Source organism: Caloenas nicobarica, chromosome 1, assembly GCF_036013445.1.
Source record: "Caloenas nicobarica isolate bCalNic1 chromosome 1, bCalNic1.hap1, whole genome shotgun sequence".
Classification (NCBI taxonomy): Eukaryota; Metazoa; Chordata; class Aves; order Columbiformes; family Columbidae; genus Caloenas; species Caloenas nicobarica.
The window spans coordinates 160,918,799-160,945,699 of record NC_088245.1 but is presented as its reverse complement, the minus strand read 5'-3'; the positions used below and the strand labels follow the sequence as shown (position 1 = coordinate 160,945,699).

The 26,901-nt window shown below is 41.0% G+C and overlaps 1 protein-coding gene across 1 annotated transcript in view; it reads left to right on the top strand.

Annotated features, from left to right (window-relative positions):
* Nucleotides 1-4,311: 4,311 nt before the first annotated feature.
* HS6ST3 (heparan sulfate 6-O-sulfotransferase 3) overlaps nt 4,312-26,901 on the top strand; it is a 299,509-nt gene continuing 276,919 nt past the window's right edge. Inside the window, exon 1 of the mRNA XM_065653730.1 lies at nt 4,312-4,847. Coding sequence (XP_065509802.1) covers nt 4,312-4,847 — 536 coding nt within the window. The remainder of the gene's footprint in view (nt 4,848-26,901) is intronic.

Below are 26,901 nucleotides of genomic sequence, written 5' to 3'. Positions count from 1 at the left end.
CATTGACTGAAAACATTGCTTCTATATTGTCTGTATTCTGATTAAGGGAAATAAAAGTGGTCTTAGGTTTAAGAAAGTTATTACATCCAGAAAAAGAATGGCAAACAAGAGAAGTGAAAATTAACGTGTCCTAATGAATTGCAACTTTACAAGAAGGTGGACTGGTGACAGTATAATGCATAAATTGTTTTAAAAGGAAGAATACAGCAATCGATGTGCCATTGAAACAGTAGGTTCAGTAAGTGCACATATTGAAATTTAATATGACAAAAAATGAGGTACACTTACACTATAAGCTTTGGAACAAATTAATCCCAGAGAGATGACTGGAGTTAGCATGGGTTTATCAATTTAACAATTTTTATCCTTGCGACGAGAGACACCTGGGACTTGATGCACACCAAAAAATTGGTTTATTGGAAGTCTCAACTGGCCACAAGCAGTGATAAATAATTTAAAGAAACCAGTGTGAGGCAGGTGTCACTTTAATTTTACATTAACAGATCTATTAGATTTTAACCTTGTCAGACAGGTAATTGCCAAATGAAATTATACTTTTGCACCTTTGCTTCCTAATATCATTTGCTTACTTATGCTTTTTCTACAAACCTTGATGCTGGCACTGAGACTGTTTCACATGTCAGTTGCTTCAGACTAGCAAATACTGTATTGACCTTTAAAATTAATTGTAAGTGTGCCAATTTTTATTTTTAGCAACTTGGAAAATGTGTTGTGTGTTACCTCGGAATGACTTGGAGAAGGGGCATAATGTGTCAGAATTTAAAGTGTGCACGTTTTCATGTCAGCACGTCTCTGGTAGACATGACAGTAGACCTGGCACATGTATTTTACAAGGTAAAGGTATTCTGCCTGAGATTATTACAAGGAACAAGTAATTTCAGGATTATTTTATTTGAATACTTGAACTCTGAGCTATACGCTCACAACACAGGATCTTGTAGAATCATTATGTTAGAAATAAGAGAATCCTGAATCTTGTAATTTTTAAAATCAGAAATCTACAGAAACTACATTCATTTTGTAAGAGGATCTCAAAACTAGCATGTTGACTGACTTTGGATTTTCCTTGTAGTTAAACTCTCATTGGAGATTTAAAGGTAAGCTATATTTGGAAGGGGAAATGTTGGAATTGAACGGTGTTTGCAATTTTTAGAGCTTCACTTTGAACTCAGTTGTGTTCCCATTAAATCAATGGAACGATGACCATGTTCAAAATGATCTTTATAATCACTCTGTCGTTGCTAGTGAGTTACAGCCATTGATTTCTAAGGAATTTAACTGATTTTTATTAAAGCTTAATCCCATGGGTCCTTACACAGTAATGTGGACCTTTATAAAGAGAACATTAAATGCTACCAAATGAAAATGCTATGTCTCTGGGCAGGGATACTTAGCCTCCACTGACTATCGTGGGACTCGGGTTCAGTCTAGAGACCCCAACTCTTCTTCTAACTAGGGCCACATTAAGTATAACTTGGGGTGTAACTGCACACCCTGTGCACAACTGGGAAGAACCGGGTGGTGCTTGGATGTGTTGTGGGTTGTGACTCTACATAAAGCATGGTCTGCAAAACATCATTAAAAATATCAAAATTGCTAAGTAAAAGCCCATCTTTGAAAGCTGCATAAACACCTTATTTCATGTGGGCCTGCAAGTACTTTTTGCTAGTACCAGAAAAATGAGAGCTTTATAAAAAGTCAACTTTTTCATCTAAACCTCATTATAAATATTTTTATTTCTCTTATACATTCTTTCCATCCAGGAAAAAACACCTTTTGCCAGTCTACACAAATCAGTAACTGTCTTAAGCAAGTTTAAATAAAGAAGAATTTTAAATTTAACTGAAATGCACAATTTCTGTTTAGCAAATTTAGCTTTGATCTCCCTTTCGTGGAGATGAAGGTAGGCTGCCAACAATCTTGTTTTTATGAGAAAACTTTAAATTATAATAGTATTTCTGTATCTTACCAAAAGCATTATGTGGAATACTTCAATCTAAATCCTTTAGCACTGCTTTTATTCCAAATATGAATTTACCCACACAAGGGTTACTAGGTGGTATTCTGTAACCGAAACAAGGCTACATTTAATGTTGCTTTTTCTTTTGTTGGTGGTTACTTGTTAAGTAGTAAATAGGCAGAGAGGAGAATAAAATGCTTCTATATCTTACATTTATAAATATTTACATTTCTCTGGGTTAGGCTTCCTGACACCTACTAAAAGAGAGAAGTTAAAATAAAATCTCATTAAGTCCAGGCCTGGGAGGCACAAGGACTCTGAAAGCAGGTGAGCAGAGCACAGAGTCAGGTCTCCCTGGAGAGAAGATGGATGCTCTGCTTCTCTTGCTGGCAAAGAACACAGTGATTTTTTGCAAGACAAAGAAAGGCTGCTTTCCACTTTGGTAAGAGCGAGTGGGTGGACACCTCTTGTCATTACGGGGAGAAGACTGAACAGGTTTGTTTGACACCAGACCCACATTTCCTTCTGCCAGAGAATGGAGGGAATGGGCTTTCAGCACTGTGGTGTGTGGTTGTACAATACAGGGGTGAATTTCATGTAACCCATGATGCTTCCCGTATGAATTTTCACTGAAGATAAAAGTGCATCTCTTATGTTTTGGCAAGACCTGAGAATCGGCTCCTCTCAAACTTTTACCAGCGTAATACCTTGACTGTGCTGTGCAACTCTGGAAATGTGTGTGGGTGGTGTGTTTGTGTGGTTGAAGTCAGGTGGTTGATGCTGCTGGTCTTGTGGTAGCAACTTCTGGAACATCTCACAGCATGTAGAGTTTTAACTCCTTTTGTTTAAACCACTTTCTGGTAATTTCTGTTCTTTCTGGCAAGCTTTAATGGGAGCTGTTACTCTCCTCCAAGAGTCCGAATACTTTTACTTGCTATATAAAAAACTTCAGCTTAAAATATATTGGTCTAAGTATTTTTTAAAGTTCTCAAGTTAAATGGTCCCATGGAAAGGCAGTAGTCTTTTTACTGGCTTTCCAGAGGTGAGGTTGTCTTCAGAGTTGAGAAAGTTGCTTTAAGAGGTATCAGTTATCTAATTAATCCCTCAGTAAATAAAGACATTCTGTAATTAAATAAGCAAGATGTGCAATCAGCTCTAACATGAAATGCTTCGCATGTTAATATATTATAATCCAGAAGCTGTACGAGGCTTGTATTTGAAGTGTGTGTAACAGGCTTGCTAACCTATGAACTCATTGCAGACAAAACAGTGACAACACACTTCTCAGCTTGGTGTGACCTGTGAGCTAGACACTTCACTTTTTTTTTTTTCAATAGGGAAAATCAACAGTTTCAATTTGAGAGTTTTTGTAAATATGTGAAGGCCTCAAATAATTAACTTGTGAAACTTGGATAAAGTAGCTGCCGGGGGTAGATGTTGCTGCCTCGAGGAGATAAAAGCTTTCCTCGAGGTTGGTGTGGCATTTGGGACTTCGTGCTCTGAAGACTCCGAATGACCCCACGAACTAACACCATTGCAGTACATTTAACCTACAATTAAGTAGTCAATCTTTGTAGTAGTCAGCATGGCCTGAGCCACTGGTGTGAAATACTTCAACACCGGGGCTATAAACGCGGCTCTGAAACCGCAAACGGTAGGAGACCCGCCCGTAGCAAAAAAATAAGGAGATATTAACGAGTTTAAAAGAAAAAAAAAAAAATCACGGTATTTTTTTCCGTTTCATTGATTCGGCGCGGGGGCGGCGGCTCACCTCGCGGAGCCCTCTTGTCAATCTCATTGGCTGTCTTCCGCTCCGCCCCCGCCACCTCATTGGCTGCTCCTGCCTCCTCCCCCCCAGCGGCGCGCTATCGCTCTCCGTCCGATACCTGGAGGGGAGCGAGGAGGGGCTCCCACCACCCGCGTTTACTCTCCGCCCGCTCTCCCATTGGTCATAGGCCCGGCGTGCATTGGCTCCTGGGGCGGCCGGCTTTGCTCCGATTGGCTGGGAGAGGGCCCCGCCCCGCCGCGCGGGGGGCCGAGCGGTGTGTTTGTGCTGGAGAGTTGCCGGCGGAGCGGATTCGGGAGCTGCTGCTCTCGCCGCGGCGCCTCCGGCTCGCCTCGGCCGCGGGGAGCGGGCGCGGGATGGCCGCCGCGGGCGGGCCGGGGCGCGGCGCGCTGGGCTGAGCGGAGCGGAGCCGCGGCCGCCGGCGAGGACCATGCCGTCGGGGAGGGAGCCGGGCGCCCCTCGGCTGCGGGATCCGAGCGGGGCGGCCGCCTTGTCAACGCCCGGCAGCGCCTGAGCCCGCGCCGCGCTGCTCCAGCGCATCGCCATGGACGAGCGCTTCAACAGGTGGCTGCTGCCGCCGCTGCTGGCGCTGCTCTTCTTGCTCATCGTCTACCAGTACGTGTCGCCCGCCTGCCCCGGCGCCGTCTGCCTCCGCCGCCCGCCGGCCTCCGCCGCCCGCCGCGGGGGGGACCCGGCGGAGCGGGACGAGGAGGAGGAGGCGGCGGCGGCGCTGCCGCGGCTGGTGGCCAAGTTCCCGTTCGCGCGGGGGGAGCTGTGCCGGCGGGTGCGGTTCGACATGCGGGGCCGCGACGTGATCGTGTTCCTCCACATCCAGAAGACGGGCGGCACCACCTTCGGGCGGCACCTGGTGCGCAACATCCGCCTGGAGCAGCCCTGCTACTGCCGGGCCGGGCAGAAGAAGTGCGCCTGCCACCGCCCGGGCGGCGACAAGGACACCTGGCTCTTCTCCCGCTTCTCCACCGGCTGGAGCTGCGGGCTGCACGCCGACTGGACCGAGCTCACCAGCTGCGTGCCCGCCGCCATGGAGCGCCGCGGCTGCGCCGGCAACCGCACCCTCAGGTCAGTGCCGGCCGCTCTCCCCACGCCCCGGGGGGACGGGGAGCTGGCGGGGGAGCCCGCCCGGGGCGGCCGCGGCGCGGCGGGGGCTGCCTGCCCACGCGTGCCCGGTGGCGCCGTGTGCGGGGCCCGACTTCCACCCACTCGGAATCCGATCCCGCGTTCCTCGGCGCGGTGGGTACCGCTCTCCGGCAGTTTGGCGGGAGTTGTCCGCCCAGCCGTCATTAAGAAGCAAAGGGTTTTTTTTAAAAAAAAAGTTTATCTCCCAGAGGAGGTTCTAGTTTGGGCTCTTCCCCTCCCTGTTACCTGTAAAGCGTTCGTTTCGCCTCAAGTTTAGCGGATTTTGCGTAGCTGCCTATTGTACACGTCAGTGCGAGAGAAATTATTCCTGTTTTTTTTTTTTTATTTTATTTTTAATGCAAGTTTCTCTTAACCTATTTGCCCTTTCGAAACTCGCGTCTGACAAAACACGGCGCTCTTCAGCATAAGAAGAGTGCAGGATTTAATGCATCGCTGCAGCTGCTGAGTGGTGTTAACTGGTGGAGTTTGAGGTATCCAGATGCCCTTAAAATCTTTCCCCCCAGCTTGCCCAGTGTTTCTTGCTGGAGGAAAGGTTGTTCTCTGCTTCCCGTTGTGCACTGATCGCTCGCTGTATGTGCGAGCTGCAAGTCAGGAGACGGTGTGTGCCAGGCGTTCTGCAGGGAACGCAGTGCTGGCGAAAAATCACGCTGCTGGCGTTCTTCTGATGATCTGATGACGGTGGGAAACTTGTGAACTTTGTGTGCATGCTGCTTCGCTGCGTGTTGTCTTGTATCACGCTTTTGTTGGGTGTTACAAAAGGTCCTTTCTGTATTTTAAATGGAAAAATTATCAGATGTCTGATCTCTCGATATGGGATAGATTTAGGTGATTCAGTAAGTTTTCGGCTTTGTTCTGATTTATTTACCATTAAATCAGATTTTCAGGCTAATATTAGATCATATCTTTATTTGTATGATAAATTTTGAACATGTGTAGTAAGAGCTTAGCAGCTGGATTATCTCGTAAACCTTTGCACTGTAATGATTGTAATGGCAACATCTGTAAAATGTTTAGGAAAGATACCTTTTTTCCCCCTAGTTATATAGTTTTCCGGATAACTTCTGTTCTTTCATTTTGCTATTCATCTTAATTTTATGAGTCTGCGGACTTCCAATTTTCAGTAGGACCACTCACACATGGTTTTGTCTTGTCATTTAAAAACGGGTACAGTCCATAACATAGGTGGACTGATTTTCACAGTGCCTATTCATCAAGAGAATAGAGTTGGTGGTGGTGGTTGTTGTTGTTGAACAATTTGAAGATGATTTTATGCCAACATTAAAGGCCCCCCCACAGGGCAAAGCTAGTCACGTTTGGCATGACTCCAGTCAGGATAATTTGAATTTATTGTTGATGGTCGTGAACTTGGACTGGACTTACAGCATACTCTTAAGGTTATTAATACAATTTTGTGAAAAATCTTTAGCTAAAGATTTGTGCGATAGTGGGAAAAAAAAAAAGCGTGAATGTTTTCAGGGACAAAACAACTTTGTGTTAACCATATGGCTTTAAGGAATATTCAATAAACTCGTAAACCAGGGAGGGGATGAGGAAGAGAAATACTTACAGAAATGTCTGAGAATACATAGTCTGCCACTGGAGTCCTTTTCTCCTGTGTCATGAAGAATATTAGGTAAATAACTGAGTGTTAAATTGATTTGCAAAGCTTACGAACAGGCAGTAAAATTGGAGTAGTGGCTTTGGTACTTTTAAATAAAAACCATGATTATATTAAGTAAATTTAGAATTTAGAATTGAATTATAAAGCAGGTCATAGTGGTTATTTGATGGATAATTAGTAATTATTTTGGTTGAAGAAAGACATGTAGTATCATTTCACCATTATAGCTGAGTAGTGTGTTCTTCAATTTTTTTGTTTAGTTAGTGAATGATTTCCTTAGTGTGACATTATGCTTCTTGATTTGTCTTTACATAAGTGAGGAAGGTGCTGTGAATAATTATTTGTTGTAGTGTTCTAAGTCTCATTCGCCTTTTCATTTTTCCCTTTGTTTTCTCCTTATCACGTAGCTTGACTTCAGTTTTTCAACAGACTGTAAAATGCATCATGTAACCCTAAAGTACATTGTCTCTGCTGTGAGTGTCTTTGCTCTTATTAAAGTCGGAATCAAGCCTAAAATACTTTGCTGGGGGTCTCAGGTCCCAAGAAGGAGCACAGGGCAGAAACTGCTGCTGTGCCCTACTAATCTGAACTCTTTCAAGCACAAGCACCAGCTCTGATTTTGATGTAACTGAATCTTTACCTCTGTGTGACTTAATAGTATGAAGTGTCCTGTGCCCTTGTCCCGGCTTAGATACTTCAGTATGAAAAGTTGCTTGTTTTCAATATGTTGGATGCTATTGTGAAGTTGTAGAACTCTTTTTTTGTTAAGAATTGTTTCAAATGCCAGTACTTGAAAACAAAACAAAAGCAACAATAACGAAAAAACCCACAACAAAACAAACCAACAACTTTAGACTTTATTTCTTCAAACATTTGTATATGTTTTAATTATCAGGATATGCGAGATATTCTGCTGAAATATTTGCTTAAGTGTTTACAGATCCAGGGTATTAGTTTTTCAAACTAATGTATAGTTTTTCACTTTTACAAAGTTGTTGTCTGGCTAGTGAGGTTCTGCAGCTGATGGAGTTTTAAATTCTTCTTAGGGTAGTTTTCAGCTATGCATTGTGTCTACAACTTGGGTTATTTACTCTGCTTTAAAAAAAATGGCTGTTACAACAGAAAGATAAGAGACTGATATGAAATCTTTTTTTTTTTTTTGTTATGATGAGCATTCTCTTATTTCCTTGTATATTTGCTCTGCCCTTTCTGGAAGTCGTTGAAGTTGATGATGCTTGTGTTTGGCTCCACCTCTGGAACTTGGCTTTTCCTTCAGAGGTGCTGAGGAGCTGAGACGGTGGAACCTTAGCCAATGTTGCTTGAGGAAAGAAAAGGAAGAGAAATGTTGTTAGATGTCTAACCTGGGTTGCCAGGGAAGAGTCCATCTCAAGTCTGAGTGACATTAAGCCACCTCTTTAGACAGTGGGGAGAAACGGACTAATACAGGCAGTTGTTTGGAGGGTCTAAGACATGTCTGAGACCTCCTCAGCTGTCTTCTGGAGGGGCAGTTCTTCCTTTCGCTGATTACAAGGGAAGCCTGGAATAGCTGATTGGGACTTGATGTCCAAAACTAGATGAAAAGAATTCCGCATCTAATGTTGCAGAGACATTGTCCAAACTGATTGTCCATTAGGTTACCAGGTAAAACTTGGTGTGTGAGGTAGAGCTTGATTTGCCTCTCTATTTTATGGACGAGGGATTGAGAGGGGACCTTAGAAGTCCTTGTCAAGGCACATTTTCTCTCTTGCTGGTGTGCCTGCAATATCATTAATAATTATTCATTATTATTTATTACAGGTTTGATTAAACTAGGAAGGTAATCTTTTAAACTACACACTTGAAAGAACACTGCATTGAAAGTGTTGTCTAATTTTCTTGTATGAAACAGTAAAATCAGTCTAATTCTGTAAACCCCACTGCAGTTTAGTCTTTGAAACTATTGATTTTCTTTAATTTGCTTCCATTATACTCTCCATTTCCTCATGTCTGTTTAACTTAATGTGTGCTCTGTTATTCAATGAAAGTGTAAGTCAGCAGTAAACCTATAAGTCATGGGATTGGGAGACTTGAATAGAAATTATTAGTAGGATTCCTTTTTGTTATGCTGTCCTGTATTTGACTAGTGAGTGCTTTTGAAGCTCTAGCAATAACACAGAGCAAGGTGGACTCCGTTCTTTGCAGCCAAGGTAACTATGATAATCACAAAAATTTAAGAAGAGCGTTAATTGAAAATTAAGACTATGCTGAGGTTAGTGGGGAGCAGAAAAAGCACAAAGGTTTAAACTGAAAAAAACCACAAATTCTCTAGCATACCTTGGTATCTTCTACTGAAATGAATGTTAGAACCATTAAGCTCTATGTAAATTTTTTCCATAAATCTAAGGAACAACAGGGATTACAAAATTTCCTGAGGTCCTGCTGCTGACAGTGTGAATTTTTTTCCTTCCTTAAAGCATCCAGCAGTGGAGGCTGTTAAAAGAACCTTGGTAATCTGCTTGAGGGTTTCATTGTCCTTACTATAAGAAAGTGGTGTTGTATCCCCCTCAATTATTAGCATGAATCTTATTAACTTCAATTTTAAGCCCATTGTAGTGTCTGTATTTTGGGAAACTGAGAACAAATTGATCCTCCGTTTCTCTGCAGTAGCCTACTAGGTACGTTGGTTCTTAGCACGTCCTCTTTCAACCTTCCCTTCTTAAAATGTAACCAAATCCAGCTCATTCTGTATTTATTGTGGGCCATTCTTAACATTCCTCTTCTTAGTATTTGTCAGTTGTTTTCTTGAAATGTGATGTTTCAGTGGGGGTACAGCATTTAGTTTGTAAGCATAGTACGAAGTCGAGCAAAAAAGATTGCTTTGCTTATTCTGAAAGTTGTACCTGTGATTGTACACTTCAGTGATGTTTGCCTACTTTGCACTTGCCTGAAATTGACTGTTCAGTTTGGGATTTAGACACTATTCATTTTCTGAAAGACTACTACTTATATTTCCCATTGTCTTTTTATACGAGCTTTGTGTTCATCCCCACTGGATTTCATTCCTCTTCTGTCACTTGCTTTAATTTGTAAAATTGATTTAAATTTTAATTTTGGCCTTCCTAGCTCTTCATCGTTGGCATCTTTAATAAATGTGTTCTGTATTCAGCATCTGTGTTGTTGATGTGAACATTGAATAGAACTAAATCCCATTGTAATAAACCTTTTGTTTGATCTAATTCTTCAAATTGCTTTCCAAGGAGTTCTGCCCCTGCCATGTCATATTTTTTCTAGACTCTGCTTTTTCTGGCTTATGACACTAATTGGAAATGTTGTCTAATGTCATACTTCTTAACATTTAAAAAAATAAACCAACCTACTGTTCATTTTTGAAGTCAATTACTATATTTTAGAGGGAAATTGGACTGATTTGATCCAGCTTGGTTCAAACACTAATGTTGTCTGCTAATCTATGTGTTTAAAGATAACTTGTCTTACAACTGTGGCAACAACTACTAACTCTCTTTAACTACTTTTTGCACTGTGCTTGTCTCCTGTCAGATTTGCCCTGTCCAGAGCAGCAGATGAATTATTGATGGGGACAGAACTTTTCAGCATCGGGGTTGTCACAGCTCTGGAAAACTTTTGACCTGAAGTCTTGTCTTCAGACATTTTGAAGCTGCTGCAATAAACTTTAACAGGTTGCCTTGCTGAAGTCTACAAAAATGACTAGAGCTCATGTTTACTGTTAATTGCTAGTATTGATGAAACAGTGGTCAGCACTGATTCAGTTGGGAATTGATTGTTCTTATTCACCCATCATTGTGATTTACAGATAGCTGTGAAACTTAGTAAGTTTTGAGATAGGGAGGTGCATATAATGAAAACAATCACCTGAGCAGCAGTTCTAGTTGCCTGGAAGAGAACTTAGTGATTTACCCAAGCAAATTTGCTCACTCCTTTCATGCAGACCTTGCTGCTTCCTTTTTAATCTAGCTGCTTATATCATGTTGGGGTGGCTTTTGGCTTCGTCTGGTATTGCATTCTGGAAAATAGGCTGTCTAATAAGATTTTTCTCTAAAATGAAGAAGCTATTCTGTTCTTTGTGCAGGAGCCAGGCAGAGAAACCCTGGGGGAGGAAAGAGTGAAAGTGTGAGTAGCATCCCCTAGGGCTGTACAGTGTTGTAAGACATAGCACATGCTGTAACTCTCTTGTGTTATTAAAATGCTTTGTAATTTTTATTATCTAGTTGCCTAATTTAGAGTAGTTTCCAATCCTCTTGAATAGGATATTGATTAAAATAAATTCTTACGTAGCTTTGGGGTACATGTTGGTTTGAGGTGGAACGGGAAGAGTTACTGTGTGAGTGGGAAAGGTGGTTGTGTAATGCCATTATGCCAATAGAGATTAAATCTGGAGACCCAGCCAGTGGCAAAAATAGGGATAAAATCGTGACCTTACTCTTGATTTTTTTTTTTTTATTATTATTTTTTTTTTTTGAGAACACTTTGTAGAGGAACTAAAAAATCTCTGCCAGCTCAGCTCTAGTGATCACACAGAAGCTCAACAGAAAGTGTAGAGAGCTGGTTGAAGTCAGTAATTTCTCCCTTCAGGTGTGTTTGCAGTTTTCATATGTTCCTTTCTAAATCAACGAGAGCGAAACAGTTCCTTCCAGAGTTTGACACAACCACGGTAGTGAATGAAGCTAATAAAAACTCTGCTGGTCTCTGTGCAGAATGAGATGTGATGAAGGGAAGGGAATCTGTATTCTTTAGTGTATTTAGCATTGCATTCAGCTTGCTGCCTGTTCTCTAGAAGTACTTGTAACCCAAACTTGTAGTGCTAAACAACACTGAGTGTCCTAGTGTTTCCGGTTGCCTTAGAAGGTAACTTAAGTCCCTTCGAAGTTCTGTTATTGGTGAACAAGGTTTTCAAACACTGTGTAGGAGGCTGATTGTATGAATTAAGGGTCTAATTTGGACAGCTGTTATGATAAAATGATTCAGCCTTGAAACAACTACTAACTGAGGGGGGGAAAATATAACAACAAATATTCTGCGATTTTGTTCAGGATGGCATGGATCTTTCAGAACACATTCCAGGGTGGCAAAATCAATAACTCTTGAAGTACAGGGTGTTGTCAACATCAAGACAATAGTTGATAGTTTGTGGTTGCAGAGATAGAGTGATTTCAAACTGGGTCCTTCTTTTTAAAACACCCTGCTTGTGGTCTGTTACATGACCAGTGCTTGAGATCTTGATATGTATTGACTAAAAAAGTATAAAATGGGTTCTTGCAGGGAAAGGGCCTTTTATATTCAAGCTCAGAGGACTTTGGTTCTGCTGCGAAGCTTGCTTGTTAGATGGCCTCAAATATATTCTACAAAGATCTGGAGTTTGGCCCACAGCTTAAAATAATCTTAGAAAAAGCCAGGGGGAGGGGGGTGCGACTGGCTTGTAATTAATGGTTTAAATGTAATGTCTTAAACCCATTACTTTCTTTAAAAATTAGTAGTGTTAGAAAATGGTTGATACTAAGTGGATTTCAGATATGTTAGAAATGTTGCATTAGTACACTTGTATGTCAGTTGTGAATATGTATTAATGCAGGTTGAAGCATGGCTCTGAGTGTCTACAAACTGATAGAGGTGCCAAACATAGAATGTCCTGAGTTGGAAGGGACCCTCAAGGATCACCGAGTCCAACTCCTGTCCATGCACAGGATAATGCCAACTACTGGCTTAGTAGTGGGGAAACCTTGAGAGCCATGTGTAGAATAGTGCAAGGAGGGGGAAATCAATGACCAGATGCAGCTCCAGTTTCCAAAGACGAAATAACGAAGGACTGATGAAACAAACCACGCTACTCATAATTGACTTGAGAGTAGACTTCCTAGTTCTGTGAAGAAACTTGATGCTGATGAGAGGGTTGGCCACGTGGTTCCTGGTTTTGTTTGGTACTGGTAGGGAATGTCCCCTTCAGGATGTTAAGAGTGTGTGGAGGAATTTACCGCTCTGAGACTGGTTACTTTCTGCAAGCAAACTTGAAAGTGAGGTGAGTAAAAGAACGAGGATACTTGACAAAACACTAATCAAGAATGTCCAATTTTTTCCAGTTCTCATCTGAAGTCTAATAATGTCAATGAAAAGGGCTTGCTGACTTGCAGATTTCCATTTGTAGGACTTGGGCATGTTCTCCTTTTAAATCCATGTTAAATGAAATTATAGAGGTTGTAATGTAGGAAAAAGCTTCATTTTTTTTTTTCTTTAACCAACTAGCCTATTTTTGACTTTTTTTGAGCTGGCTTTTGTTTAAGTAGCAGCTACATTTGTATCTCGGTGTTTGTGTATTTTAACATTGCAAAGTAGCTACTTTTAAGTTTTTGACTTTATTTCCATGTGTCTTTGCACACAGGCTATGGCTGAGAATGTGGGGGTGGGCAGAATAACAGCTGATGGTGTTTGCTTGAGGAACTCCTCAAAGTAAAAGGGGAAAGAAGAGAAGCAGTATAGGAACAAGCCCAAAGTGAGAGTGGAGTCTGGAAGACAGCAGAAGAGACAAGGAAGCAGAAATAAAGCCTCACTCTTGTGAGGTGAAGGTAGGATAAAAATTATGCAATTTGAAAGTTCACTTTTTCCAAATAAAACTTTTTTCGGGGTTTAAAGCTCTCTATATGTTTCTTTATAGTTGCCGGAAGAGAAGGATGTGAAAATAATGAGAAACCAGCTAGTTTCAGCTCCTGTCCTGCATAGGTCTTGTCTTTTTTTGGCATAGGTTTCCCAAGTCAGGTGTTGTAAGAAACCCAAATGTTAAATTAAGTATCTTCACCTCCTACATTTTAAAACCCCAGTAGCACAGCTGTCACGTAATATTTTCATCCTTTAACTGGGTCTTAATTTTTAGTGGTGGGAGTCAGACCATTATTTTCCAAGAAGCTTCAAATGTGAGTGATGGATAACTTCTGTAACTGCAAAAACTTTGTTAACATGCCAGAAAAGCCTCTGCCAGGCTAAAGCTGTATCTTTTCTGTTGCTGACTTAACAAGGTTCAGATGAGAAGAGTAACTTTATTATTTTTTGTTGCTCTCTACTACTAGTCATTTGGATTTATTATAGAATTGTTTAGGTAGGAAGTAATTTAGCCCAAACCCCTGTTCAAAAGTCAGTCTCACTAGAGCAAGTTGCTCTGAGTTTTGCCCAGAAATTTTGAGTAACTCCAAGGACGGAGATAGCAGAGTGTCTCTGAGCAACCTCTTCCAGTGTTTGACCACCCTCATGGGAAAAGAGCTTTTCTTCTCACCTAGCTGAAATTTCCCGTTTTCCAACTCATGTTCATTTCTTCCTGTCTTATTGCTGTTTGCGTCCAAAAAGTCTGGTTACAACTTCTTAATGCACTCCCAGAGGAAAATTCAACAGAATAATAAGGTCTAAACCTAGCTCGCTCAGCCACATCTTCTGTGTCATGTGTCCCAGCCCCTTGATCATCTTGGCAACCATCTGCTAATAGTGCCCATTATACCAAGGTTTGTCTTTTACTGGTGAGCCCAAAATTGGGTGCATCACTCCAGATGCTGTCTTACCAGTGCTAAATGGGAGAGTGAGGGGAGGTCACTTCCCCCAGCCTGCTGGCTAGCCCCTGCTAGCATAGCCCGATACTCGGTTAGCCTGCTTCAATTGCAAAGGGCACGTTGTTGGCCACCAGGAGCCCCAGATCCTTTTCTGCGGAACTATGTCCTAGCCCAAGCTGTTGTCTTGTGTCTTCCTACTTTACCTTGGGTGCAAGTTTTTTCTTTTATTTAGAATCATAGAATGATTCGGGTTGGAAGGGACCTTAAAGGGGATCTAGTCCAACCCCCCTGCAATGAGCAGGGACACCTTCCACTGGACCAGGTTGCTCAGAGCCCCGTCCAGCCTGGCCTGGAATGTCTCCAGGGATGGGGCATCCACAGCTTCTCTGGGCAGCCTGTTGCAGTGCCTCACCTGTTGCAGTGCCTCACCTGTTGCAGTGCCTCACCTGTTGCAGTGCCTCACCACTCTCACAGTAAACCACTTGCTGTGGTTGATCTTCGCGAGGTTTCCATCAACACAGTTCTCTTCCCACTTGAAGTTGCTCTGAATAGAAGCATTGTTCTCTGGAGTATTGATCTCTCTCTCTCCAGTGTGGGTTATCTATGAGCCTGCTGAGACCAGACTCTGTCCCATCACCCAGGTCAATAATTCTGACCTTTAAGCAGCATTGGCATCACTGTCACTTCTTGAGTGACACCACAAGTAATCAGCCACCAGCTGGATTTTTTACCACCCCTCTCCCCCACTTGCAGCCCAATTGGACATCTTGCTGTATTGCCTGGTCTCATAATCCTTATCTTGCCATTTTGTTGTACACTTCTTTTAAGACTGGGATGGTATGCTGCTTTGGTGCTAGGGCAGGTCCACTTTTTCTTATTAAGCTGAGCTTAGTACATAAAATAGAACTTGAATAGCAATTCAGTAAATAAGAGGTGGTCATAGATTTGTCTCTTTTGTTGTTGTTAATACTTGGACTCGTAGTGTTCTCTAATATTCACTATTTCATATAAATATTTATTCAGTTTCAGGATATGTTGAGTCAAGCATTTCTATTCAAGTTATTTTTATCCAGAAAGCAAACACTTCAATAGTTTTTCATATTCACATTGCAGACAGCATTCTTCAGGGCTCTTTAACTTCTATATACAGTGATAACTTTCATTATTAAACTGTTCACAGTTAAATTATAGTGTAAAACCTTAATTGTCATGTTAACATGAAATAACTTCCCAGGGATTACAATGAAAGGCCATAGATGTTTTGCCTTTCCTTTTCCTATTCCAAAATTATCGGATTGAACTTTCAAGATAGTTAAGATTCTTCTATGCAAGGTTTAGAACTTCTGTATAATATAATCTGTAGGCAAATACAGAATTCACAAAAGAGAAACAATTATATGGGCAAAGAACCGGTGTTTATACCTTTATCTTCTTTTCAATGGACTGTAAGTGCTTAAAAAAAACACTAAGTAGGAAAATCCAGAAGGTGTCATCTTCAAAAGTTTTAAATCAGTCTAGTTATTAAATTACTGGTGAGAAACCTCAAATAATTATCTTGTGTGTGTGTATTTTTTACTACTTAACATTCTTTTTGTGAAGTAAAGGTTTAAAGTCCCTATTTAAAGACTTGTGTCACAAACTTCGGCTCAACTGTGTTCAAGTAAAAAAGCTTTTTTGACAAGCTTTTAGAACCTGAAAATGCCTGTTGAAGTTTCCACCAAATAGAGAATTTAGCTGCCTAAGTGAAAGGAGTAACTGAAAATAGCTTTTCCTAAAAAGCCCAGGTCCTCTGTAACAACACTTTACCTTCTTCAGCAACGTCTTCATTTTTATCTCCACTCTCCTGCATCCCTTGTCCGAAGCTGGCCGCTCATCGAGCATGTAAACGTAGGTTGGGTTTTCCTGCAGTGCCTCTGACTTCTGCAGATTATTTTGTATTGGTGTATATCTCTCCTTGTTTTGATTAAATTGCCAGATATCTGACAATGGGACAAAGAATCCCATTGTGATATGGGTCAGCAGCGGACATCCAAACAGCTGCTGGGCATTGCTACAGAGTAATAGTAAAACTGATGGACTGTATCTGACAAACAGATTGACTGGGAAGCTTAAGTGAGACCGCACAGAACTGCAGCTTTGATTGGGAGAGCAGTGGGAATGGTAGGTGTTTATCATTCTTGTTTCATGCTCTGCTACTTGTATTTCAGTCTATTATCAGTAGTTCCAAAGAAAATATTAAAAATAAACCCAAACAAAACATAATCACATGAATGAGGAAATATTCATAGCAGGAAGGTCATTGTAGTTGCATTGATATTTTAAACATAATTACAAGTTGGGTATCAATTCAGGAGCTAAATTTGGTACTATATGACTAGAGGATTTTCAGTCTGTGCCATATGTATAGATGGCAGAATAGCTTAAAAGGACATACGGAAAAGGAAAGTTTTTCTTCCACACACACATGATGTGGGGGGCATGGGGGTTTTTTTGTTTGTTTTTATTCCCTGTAAAGATGACTCCTATTTCTTGTGTTATCCAGGTTACATCCTACACTTTTGATTTACCTGCTTGGCAGCCTGATGGTGCCCATTCTCCCACATAGCTGTCCTTCCTATCATGCCAGCTCTTTTACTTCTGTTTTGTATGTTTTTCTTGTGTGACTTGCACCGCCTTTGCATTGTACCTGTTTGCTTTGTGTAAGGAATGAGCTGGCTGGAGTAGTGCTCATCTCTGCTCGGCTTGTTGGCAACCTGCAGGCTTGAATTGCTCATCTCTGAGCTTGTCCGCCCTGCTGAGGTTCAAAGGGGCTCTTGGGTTTTTAGCTATTTGGCCTCCTTGCAAAGGCTAACAGAATCGACTGCTTTAATCTGTCCTAAGTGGTTTTTTTTTTTATTTATTTATTGTTCCCTCTGTTCCTAGCAGTACACAAAAACTGATAAGGAGAAATAACTGTTCCTTCCCTGTACCTGAAAAGACAGGGAACAGAAAAGATTCATTTCTGTGTAACTCCTCTGTGTTTCTGTCTGTTCCCTTAAGCTGCTGCTCAGGGGGCTTTTACAATTGTTTCCCTTTGATTTTTATTCAGCTTCTCCTAGGATAAAGTAATAAACAATTTTAAGTTGCCTCTATAGCACATGCCTCAGTCTTTTGCTTTTATAATGTCTTGGAGAAGAAGCTATGTAAGATTAGTCTTGACAGAGGTGGCAGAAAAATTTTCGTGCTTTACCATCAGCTCTTGGTCGGCAATACTGAAACCCAGCTCTGCAGGGTTGAGCCACTAGTTTTATCCTGAGGAGAGGAGTCCTTCCCAGCAGGTGAAGGAAGGTAGATACCCTGTTTCCCCAAAAATAAGACAGGGTCTTATATTAATTTTTGCTCCAAAATGTATTACTTTTTTACATGTATAGCTGCCTGGACAGTATTTAAATTTACTTTTTTTAATGAACCGTAACTAGAGCTTATTTTTAGAGTAGGGCTTATATTTTGAGCATCCTCAAAAATCCTGAAAAATCATGCGAGGGCTTATTCTTGGGGTAGGTCTTATTTTTGGGGAAACAGGGTAGGTGCTGGCTTTGTCCCTCTGCCACAGAGGGAAAGAAGGAAGGTTGCTAATGCTTCTGTAACCTGGGAAAAAAAGGTGATGGTTTGAAGTAAAGAGGAGAATTTAGGTACAAGTAGAGGAGGGGATACCCCTGGGGTACACAGAAGGAAAAGTGATTTTATGATAGAAGCAATAAGCAACGAGATTCAAACAGAACATCTGTTTGCATCAGAACACAGGAAAGCACATGGCTCTGTCAAGTCAATTTTCAGCAGGTGTTTTTGGGTCTACAGTGGCTTGTTCAATTGCAGTAGTCAAACTTTAATTTCTCTTAAATTTTTTGAGAGCTAATTTTAAGCAGTTATCTTATGCTTTTTTGTTATCTTTTAAGAGAGATTTGTTTGCTTTCTGCTTTTTGAATTCACATAACAGTATCTGAATTTTTTTTTTCTCTGCAACTCTGCAATCATGGGTTAGAAATTGAGAGAAACAGCAGCTTGTGGAAAATGATAAATGCGTGATTCCAGAACCTGGAGCCCTGTGAGCAATGTGGTGTATAAATGCACAGAAACAGACTTAATTGTGTTTTTTCTCCTCCACTTCTTTCTCTTTGGAGCCCTTTCATTCTCTTCTGGTCTCTTAGTTGTATTGCTCTCTGGTCAGCCTGGTGCCTGCATGGTAGTGGCAGAGGCTGCAGCAGTGATTGATGTGGAGACTAAATTGCTAGACACAGCCAGTGAGTATTTCATGGAGCACTTAGTCCACAAACCTGAAGATGGAGAAGCAGTTTATGTGGTTCTGACTGTTGTGTGCAGGATCTGCCTCAAGGTGTTACTGCCACACAGTTGTTCTGTAAAATGTCTTTAAATATCTTCCAGGATCAAACACTTCTACCTCTGAAAATCTCCTACTTTGGGGGTTTTGTTTTTTAGAGAAAACTACTTAAAATGAAAAAGCATACTGAAGACAACTTGTAAAAGCAAAATTCTTGCAAGTGGCATGGGATCTACTTGAAGATGCCACACAGGAATCTGGGAGAAAATGCATGTACCTGTTGAAGATAAGTACAAAAGAAACTGGCATAGCATAGCTAAGCAGCAGGGTAAGAGAAGTAGTTACACGAAGCAGTTTTCACCATTTTTGAAAAGGTCAAGTTTTGTCTGCAAAAGCAAAGTACAGAGGTTCATAAATTCTGGCAGGATAAGGTAAGAATGTGTTACAGCTAAGAAAGATGTTTGAGGAAGGATTTGCAGAAAGTATAAAATTAATCTTTTTGAAACATGCTGGGAATGAGAATCCCATTAGAGAATGCATAGGGCTAATAGATGATCTCTTCTACTTTCCTCTGATTCGAAATAAATCTGTGTTTAAAAAAAAAAAAGCAAGCAAGCTGCTGTTTTACCTCTTGCATCTGTGTTCATCTTTGAGCTTTGAAGAAGTTCTTGATCTGGAACCTTTCATTATGGAGGATGTATCAGAGGATCTCTCTTCAAATCGAAGTGTTGGTAGAGGCAATTACGGAACAAATTCCAAAAAAAAAAACCCAAACACCAAAAAAAAGGAAGAAAAAAGCATAAACCACATGGTATTTAAAGGTGCCAGTTGCCAGAACCAGATGGTATTTCAAGGAGCTCAAGAATTAAACAACCAAACTACTAAATGTGGATGTGACCTCCTACTTAGAACTTGATATTTGGGAAATTTGAAAGTAATTTAAAAAAAGACCTCTACTACTTACCTGTAAACATAACATCTGCAATGGCAAAACTAGGAGAAATTATTACAAGGAATAGAATTAGTGGATAGTTATCTAGTACAACAAAGTAGGAGGTGCATGTGGCTTTTACGGTAGAAAATCATACCTGAATAAACTTGTAGGATTCTGGAAAGAAGATAAATACCGTGTTCACAAGGGAAATTTGGTGGCTGTAGGCTGCTGGGGTTGCCAAGGGCATTCAACAAGGTTGTCCATCAGAAGCTCTGTGGGAACCTAAGCTGCTACCAAATGAGAAGAAAGGTCATGCCATGGGTGGAGAAATATTCTTTCCCTGGTTTATTTTTAATATGTTCATTTATTTATTTTCTCAAGTGCTGATAAATAAAGGTAAAAGGATATAATCTGTAAAGAAGATGAATACAGAGATAATGATACTATGCATTGTGAAGAAAAAGCTGGCTGTGAGGACTTGCAGGAAAACTTTTTTAGGTAAGTGCTAAAATGGCAGTGGGCTTTTTTTGTTGATGAATGTGTAGTGATGTGTACAAACCATCCTAGTTTTACTTATACAGTGTAGGCTCTGAGATGACATTATACTTCATCTTCAAGAAGCACAGCAAGGAGGATTCAAGGAGCTACAGGCTGGTTGGTTTCACCTCTGTCTCTGGGAAGGTGATTGAGAAAATTTCCCTGGAAGCCCTTTCCAGCTGCATGAAGAGCCAGAAGGGGACTGGGAACAGCCAGCGCAAAGCTACGAGGGGCAAACCGTGCCCGACCAACACTGTTGCCTTCCACGATGAGAAGACTGGCTGCGCACACAACGAGCGAGCAGTGAGTGTTGTTCGTGTCGATCTTAGCAAGGATTTGGCCGGGCTCTTGCGCAGTGATATTTGAAGACACACTGGTGAGAAATGGACTAAGTGACAGGGCGATATAGTGAGCTGCCTATTGGGCTGCAAGTGGGGGTGAGCAGCTGTACAAATCCAGCTGGAGGCTGATTACTTGAGGTGTCACTCAAGAACTGGCAGCGATGCCAACGCTGTTTAAATATCTGTATTAATGGTCCAGATAATGGGATGATGTCCGATCTCACCAGGTTCATGGGTGACCCCAAACTGGGGATGTGAGTCAATTTCCAAGTGGGAGTGTGTATACAATCAGAATCAGAGTCTTTTTGGATGCATACTGTGATAGGAGAGGAGGAAATGAACACCAGTTGGAAAATGGGAAATTTCAGCTAGGTGAGAAGAAAAGCTCTTTTTCCATGAGGGTGGTCAAACACTGGAAGAGGTTGCTCGGACACATGTGGCATCTCCATCCTCGGGGTTACTCAAAACTTCTGGACAAAGCCTAGAGCAACCGGCTCTAGTTAGACTGACTTTTGAGCAGGGGTTTGAGCTGAATGACTGCCAGAGATCTCTTCTAGCCTTTATTAATGTGATGCATAATGTTCAGGAAAAGGCAGGAGTGGCTTCTGTGCCAACATATTTTTAAAGGGCTAGGTTTGACTGGGTAGGATAAAGATTGCTGGATGCTGAGGGAATTAGAGTTGTTTTATGTAAACTGTAGAGCAGATAACCAAGGAGTGTCAGATAAGTGGGGAAGTATCAGATTCAAAATAAGAGGAGTTGAGCCTTCCCACTGTGGATGCTAAAAGTTAATCTGGGTTCAAATAACAATAGTACATCTATAAAGAAGTCTACTAACAGTGTTTAAATACACCATTTTGGGAAGTCCCCAAGCTACTAATTTTTGAAAGGTGGATGAGTACTTAGGGTAAACTAGAATTTGTCCTTGTTGGTTAATCTTCCTATTGTGCTGGTTTGACTGAAAATGAGTTAATTTTCTTCATGCAGTTAGGAATGTTTCTTTTTTGTAGCTAGTATGGTCATTATTTGGACTTAGTTTGAGAACAAGAGGTGACACCCTGGGACAGAATTAATGTTTTCAGTTGCTCTGCTCTGAGACCCAAGGACACTCTGAGCTCTGCCCACAGGTGTGAGGCAGCTGGGAGGGGGGGCATGGATGGGGCAGAGCTTGACTGACATCCAGACTGATCAATGACAGTATTCCATGCCATTAGCATCGTGCTTCATATTTAAGGAGAGTCAGGATCTTCTGGTGCTGTCTCTCTTCTCTTCGCTCTCAGAAACCTGTTCAGGACTTTCCTTAGTTGGGCCTTTCACCATCCTGCTGTTTGCAGAGGCCTCTGGGCCTTTCTGCCTTTTTCCTCTGTTCTCTCCCCGGGATCGGCTTTGGGACCAGGTGCTGCTGCCTGGCACTGGCTGCTTGATGTGGACAGAGTCTGTGAGGAATTGCATTGAGTATCTTTTATATTCTGTTATATATATACATATATTTACTAGTAGTGTATTAGTGTATTGTTGTTTTATTAAACTGCGTTTGTCTCAATCCAAGTTCCTCCCCTTTCGGTTCTCTCCCCTATTTGGGGGTGGGGGCGAGTGAGCGGCTCTCATGGTTGCATTGCTCGCTCGGGTTAAACCAAGACACCTATTTATCAAGACTTGCTGTGGTGTTGCTCCAGTTCCTGAATGAAGATTGGTTCTCCCCTTACCTGAGATAGAAGCTGGTTAGTAGCGCATGTGAAAATGCTTTTAAGTACAGTGTTGCTTTTCAGCTGTCTCTTCAAAGGCTGCAGATGATAAAACTGGTAACCATAATCTGTCTTTCAATATTTTTTTTTTCTGATCTCAGACCTTTTTCTGATAACAATCTTGGGAAATGATTCCAACTGAAGAACTAAAAATTTGTTATTAGCTCTTATGATGTACCTCTTTTTGCTTCAGTAGCTCGCTTAAGTCTTCTAGAGCTGAAACACCAATGTGAGGAGAATCTCTTCAATGAAAAGTTCAGCAGCAGTATCTTTTTATCGAAAATCTTTTAGAGTGGGCTTAGCCTTTTCCTTCTGTTTGATTCAAGACAGTTTAATGGCCTACACGCTTTTCCAGCAATATAATGCTCTCAGTTACTGTCTATGCATATTTGACTGCATTGCAAAGATGTAATTGCAAGTTGTGTAGATGCTGATGCTGTAAACTAACTGGCTTTATCTACTGCTGGTGCAGCAATGGTGCCAAGCCAAGGGTCTCAATGCGGCTTTGCAGTGTGGTGCTTATGCTGACTGCAAATTAAAGTTTCTTAGAGCAGAGCGTTGTTTGTCCTGCCACTGTACCTTTAATTCTTTTTCTTCATTGTTTTTGTTGGGTGTGTTTTTGTATTGCTGGTGATGTGGCTTTAGTTTAATTGTCTCTATTGTACACTGAAACGAGGATGTTAGACTTTATATTCCAAAACCTGAGTGAAATTCAGGCTTAGGAAACTGAACCCTAGGATGACAAATTAGCAATTCACACAGTGGTTCCTTTCAAAAAAACCCTATCCATTCATATAAAGGAGATGATTTTGACTAGTGGTTGATTTGTTTATTTACTTATTTATTCCTTGTGATTTGGAAGAATGGGTGAGGTGTGGGAAAGGGTGACAAATTCAATTGTGAGATGATGATCATCCGAAATACCTGGGTTAGAAGAAGTTGAGGAAAAAAAACCAGTTAAGTATAGTGGCATAGATAGAATTATGGAAAAAAAAATTCTGAATTTGATACAGGAGTTAAAGGAATTCAAAGGCATAGAGGTGGTAGGGTGTGGTCAGTATATCTGAAGTTCACCTTATAAACACACTTGAGATGAAGTTTAGGGAATGGCTGACAAAGATGCGTGATTAGTTAAATAGGTGAATGAATAATAGATTTTAATATCGACTGGAGGGTATTTTTTTTATCTGGAATGAAAGTAAACAGAGGTTTTCTAGGCACCACAAGTGAGGAAGCTGACTTCTTGGCCATAGCAATTGTGCCATGTCAAAAGCAAGTTCCTTACCTTGTGGCAATTTGTGCTTGATGTGAAGGAAGGAATACAAATGTAGAATTTAACTGGCATAATATAGTTTCATTTTCTCATAGGGCCTGGATCCAACGTTGATGACCTGCACTGAAGGAATTTCTGTGCTCCTTCCCTGCAAGATCTTTCAAATACTTCTCTAGGATGACATGACCTCACTTGCTGTGCGATATAGTGATTTGTTTCTCACTGCCTCGTTGCAAGTACACTCTTGATGTTGTGTGTGGCCAGAGCAAGAAGTAGACAGACAGAGGGAGTTCTTAAAAGTTGACAGACTCCTGGCTTTGCTTACATGGAGAATATCTAGAGGACCGTTGTTTCAGGAGTGTGTGAGGGAGGACTTGTAGAGACAGTAGGAGGACATGGGATGCACTGCATTGTAAACGTGAATGGATCGCAGGGGTAGAATCGGAGCGGATGGGGTAAGGCTGTGGGTGTTACTGAGAGGCTGGGGCCTTTCAGATCTAGAACTGAGTGGGGAGGAGGAGCAGAAAGCTACTTGTGGCTTGGCAGTGAAGTGGAACAGAGGTTTTAGGGGGAGTTTTGAAAACTGGCTACAATTTTTTATATTTACTTTAATAGGCAATTCAATCCAAATTGAACAGCCATCCACAGAACACAGAGGTAGGGTAGAAGCCTATTGCTCTTTCCAGGTTTTAAAACTCACAATAGGTGAGCCTAATGTATTTTTTCCTGTCTTCAAAAATAACTCAAATCCTTAAACTCTTAGCAGTCGCCTATCCGAAACTTGTACATTAAGAGAGTCCCTTTAGGACAGTGTTTATTTTGAGCATCATAGATAGAGAAACAGTTTAGAAATAACAGCAGTGAAATCCTCGTAACTTTTCAGAATAAATGCAAACTCTTGAGGGAATGAGACAAGAAGTTTCTGCATGCCCTAATTCTTTCATGCCTCACAGGTACTTGGTTTGTCACATCAGTTTGAAGTTTCTTGGCCATGGTTGCACATAGAGCACTCAAACTCAGACTTATGCAGACACTTGCACTGCAATAGATGGATTATAAATTTACTGAATCAAAATAGTAGTCATGGAATACAGTAAACTTTGTGTGAAATTTCTGCAAGCTGCATGTATATGCACCTTTTAATCTTTTCCATAATGAAAAGGCATTTTTGGCCTGATGAGATGTCTGTATGAAAAGTATGTGCACATAAAAAGATGTGCTTAGATACATCTGCTATGGTAAATCCTATTCAGCTGAAGTTCTGAATCTGCAAATTTTGACAGCTTTTTATTCAGTGGTAGAGCCGTTAGTACAGGTACATATAGTAGTGATGCTTAGAAATATTACCTGTGAGTTCTTAAATATGTATAAAGCAAAGAAATCCCTTACCTTCATTTGGCACTTTTAAGATAAATTACACTGGCTCTTGAAACTGTAATTTTAAACCTTCATCTGCACGGCTTTTTAAAATATGATTTTTTTTTTTCCTCAGTAATGCAGTGTAATCTCTTAGGACCCTGAATCAGACAGTGTGTTTAGGTGGAATTACTTCCTCTATACATCCCCGTTTTTATATTAAGCATGCCAAAAGAGACTAAACTTTCAATCTCTGAAACTAAAGACTTCATTAGAATACAACAAATCTGACCAGGATAAAAATATGAAAACCTCAGAGTGAGAGAGAGTTATACGGCTGGAAAACAAATTACTGCTTGTTTCAGGTGTGTTGGCTTTTCCTTAGTCTTTCTTTCAAACCCTGCTCATTCTTCCTTCTCTCAGCGGTTGCTAGGCTTGAGACAATCTGCATTTTCCATCTTGAGATTTTTCCTCAGAGTCCCTGAGAAAAATCTCCTTGCTCAACCACCTTTTGAGGCTTGATTGTGGTTCTGCCTTCTAAAGCCATCAAGAGCACTGTCAGTCTTAGCTGCCCTGTAGCTTCCCTATTTGCGGGCTGTCCCTCTCTGTCACTTGTGTGCTTCTTTTCTGTGTTTTTAATGGCTAAGGGTGCTCAGTGTCCTTTCTTCCCTAGTCTCCTTTGTTCTGTGCCAAATCATTTCCTAAACCTGCTGTTTTAGTCCTCCTTCATCACATGGCATTTTATGAATTGCTAACTGTTTTGTGGTGTCCTGTAAAATGTAACCTCGTGAAGTAATGAAGACAGAAAATTCTGTAAAGCATGAACATGAGGTTGTGTCTTTATAGCGGGACATTGAACGTGAGTTTACCACACTCATGTTCTCCTGTGTGCTTGCCCACAGATACCTATACTTGACCATTTACACTGGTTACGCAAATGAAAATAGCATTTGTTTACTCTCATTATTCCCCAAGTGGCTTCACGTTTTTTACAGGTAATAAATGACTTTTTTTTTTTTCTTTGTAACTTGGATCAAAGCAGTCAGGTCTTCTTTTATCCAGATTATTTCAGCTCATATTCCTTTGCACCTCTGAAATTCTTCTTATATCTGGATGTATTTTGGAAAGAAAAGGTAAGAAGTATATTGTGGGGAAAAACTTGTTACAAAAGAAGTCCTTAATATTTTGGAAGTATATAGCAAGAAATTTTAAGCTAATGATGCCTCACTCATTTTTTTTGTCCTGTTTAAAGTAGGCTGAGACTGATTTTTGGCCCTGTTGAAAGAAGAGTAGATCATTATGCTCTTGCTTAAGGGTTACTGGCTACTCACAGTGTGAAGAAGGGAGTGGAGAGAATGAGCCAAGGTTCTTCTCTGCTGCTGCTTTCCAGACACAGCTGTTCTTAGTATGGTTTGGTACTGTGTGTCTCTCTTAAGCTGAATTGCCTGCAGGGGAACAGCCAAGGAGGAGCAGGTGGCCAAGCAGCTCCAGAGCTGGAGTGATAGTATAAGGCTTCTTTGCAGGAACTTACTTTACTTCGTTTTCTCCACTGCAGCATATGTACTGCCATCATTAATAGTTGTTTTGGATGTAAACAGCAATGGTATAATGACACTATAAAACCTTTTTATTAGATGTTAATGGAATCAAACTTTGTACCTGCAGTTGGTGGTATGAATGTCTAATGCTTCCAGTGATTGCTATGATTTCTCTTCTCCTAAATTTCTTGAGGAACTGATCAAATCTACAGTTAACTGATAAGCCTAGTGGGTGTAAACTTAATTACATCATGCTTTACTTACACAAAAATTACACGCATACTTTATCGTGGGACTTGAGACTTCATTTTGTTTAAACTTGAGAATGATTATATTTTCACTGACTAGTCCTGCTTTAGGTTATTTGATCTTCAGTTTTGAAGAAGACAAACCTAGGTGTCATCTTGGTTGAAGGATGGCTACCAATTGCCCAAGGTATTTTACTGTAACTATCTTAGCATAGTTACTTGCGTTGCTCATCTGGGAAGGATTTGGAAAGTTTCAGTTCAGTCCTATTAAAGGACTCCAGCTTTGTGACTTCCAGAAAAGAATATTTTTCACCATGTTACCTATTGTGAAAAGGTGAATCAATTGACAATCATTGCATACATAGTGAAACGGGTCTTCTATATCTCTCACAGTGCCTCATAGCAGCAGTCCAACAGTGGCAGAACCCCCTATTTCCCCCCTGCCCCTTCTTAATCAGAGAATAGTCCGGGAAAATATTTAGGTTATATGTGAGTATGTGATTAAGTTATGGGTCATTCTC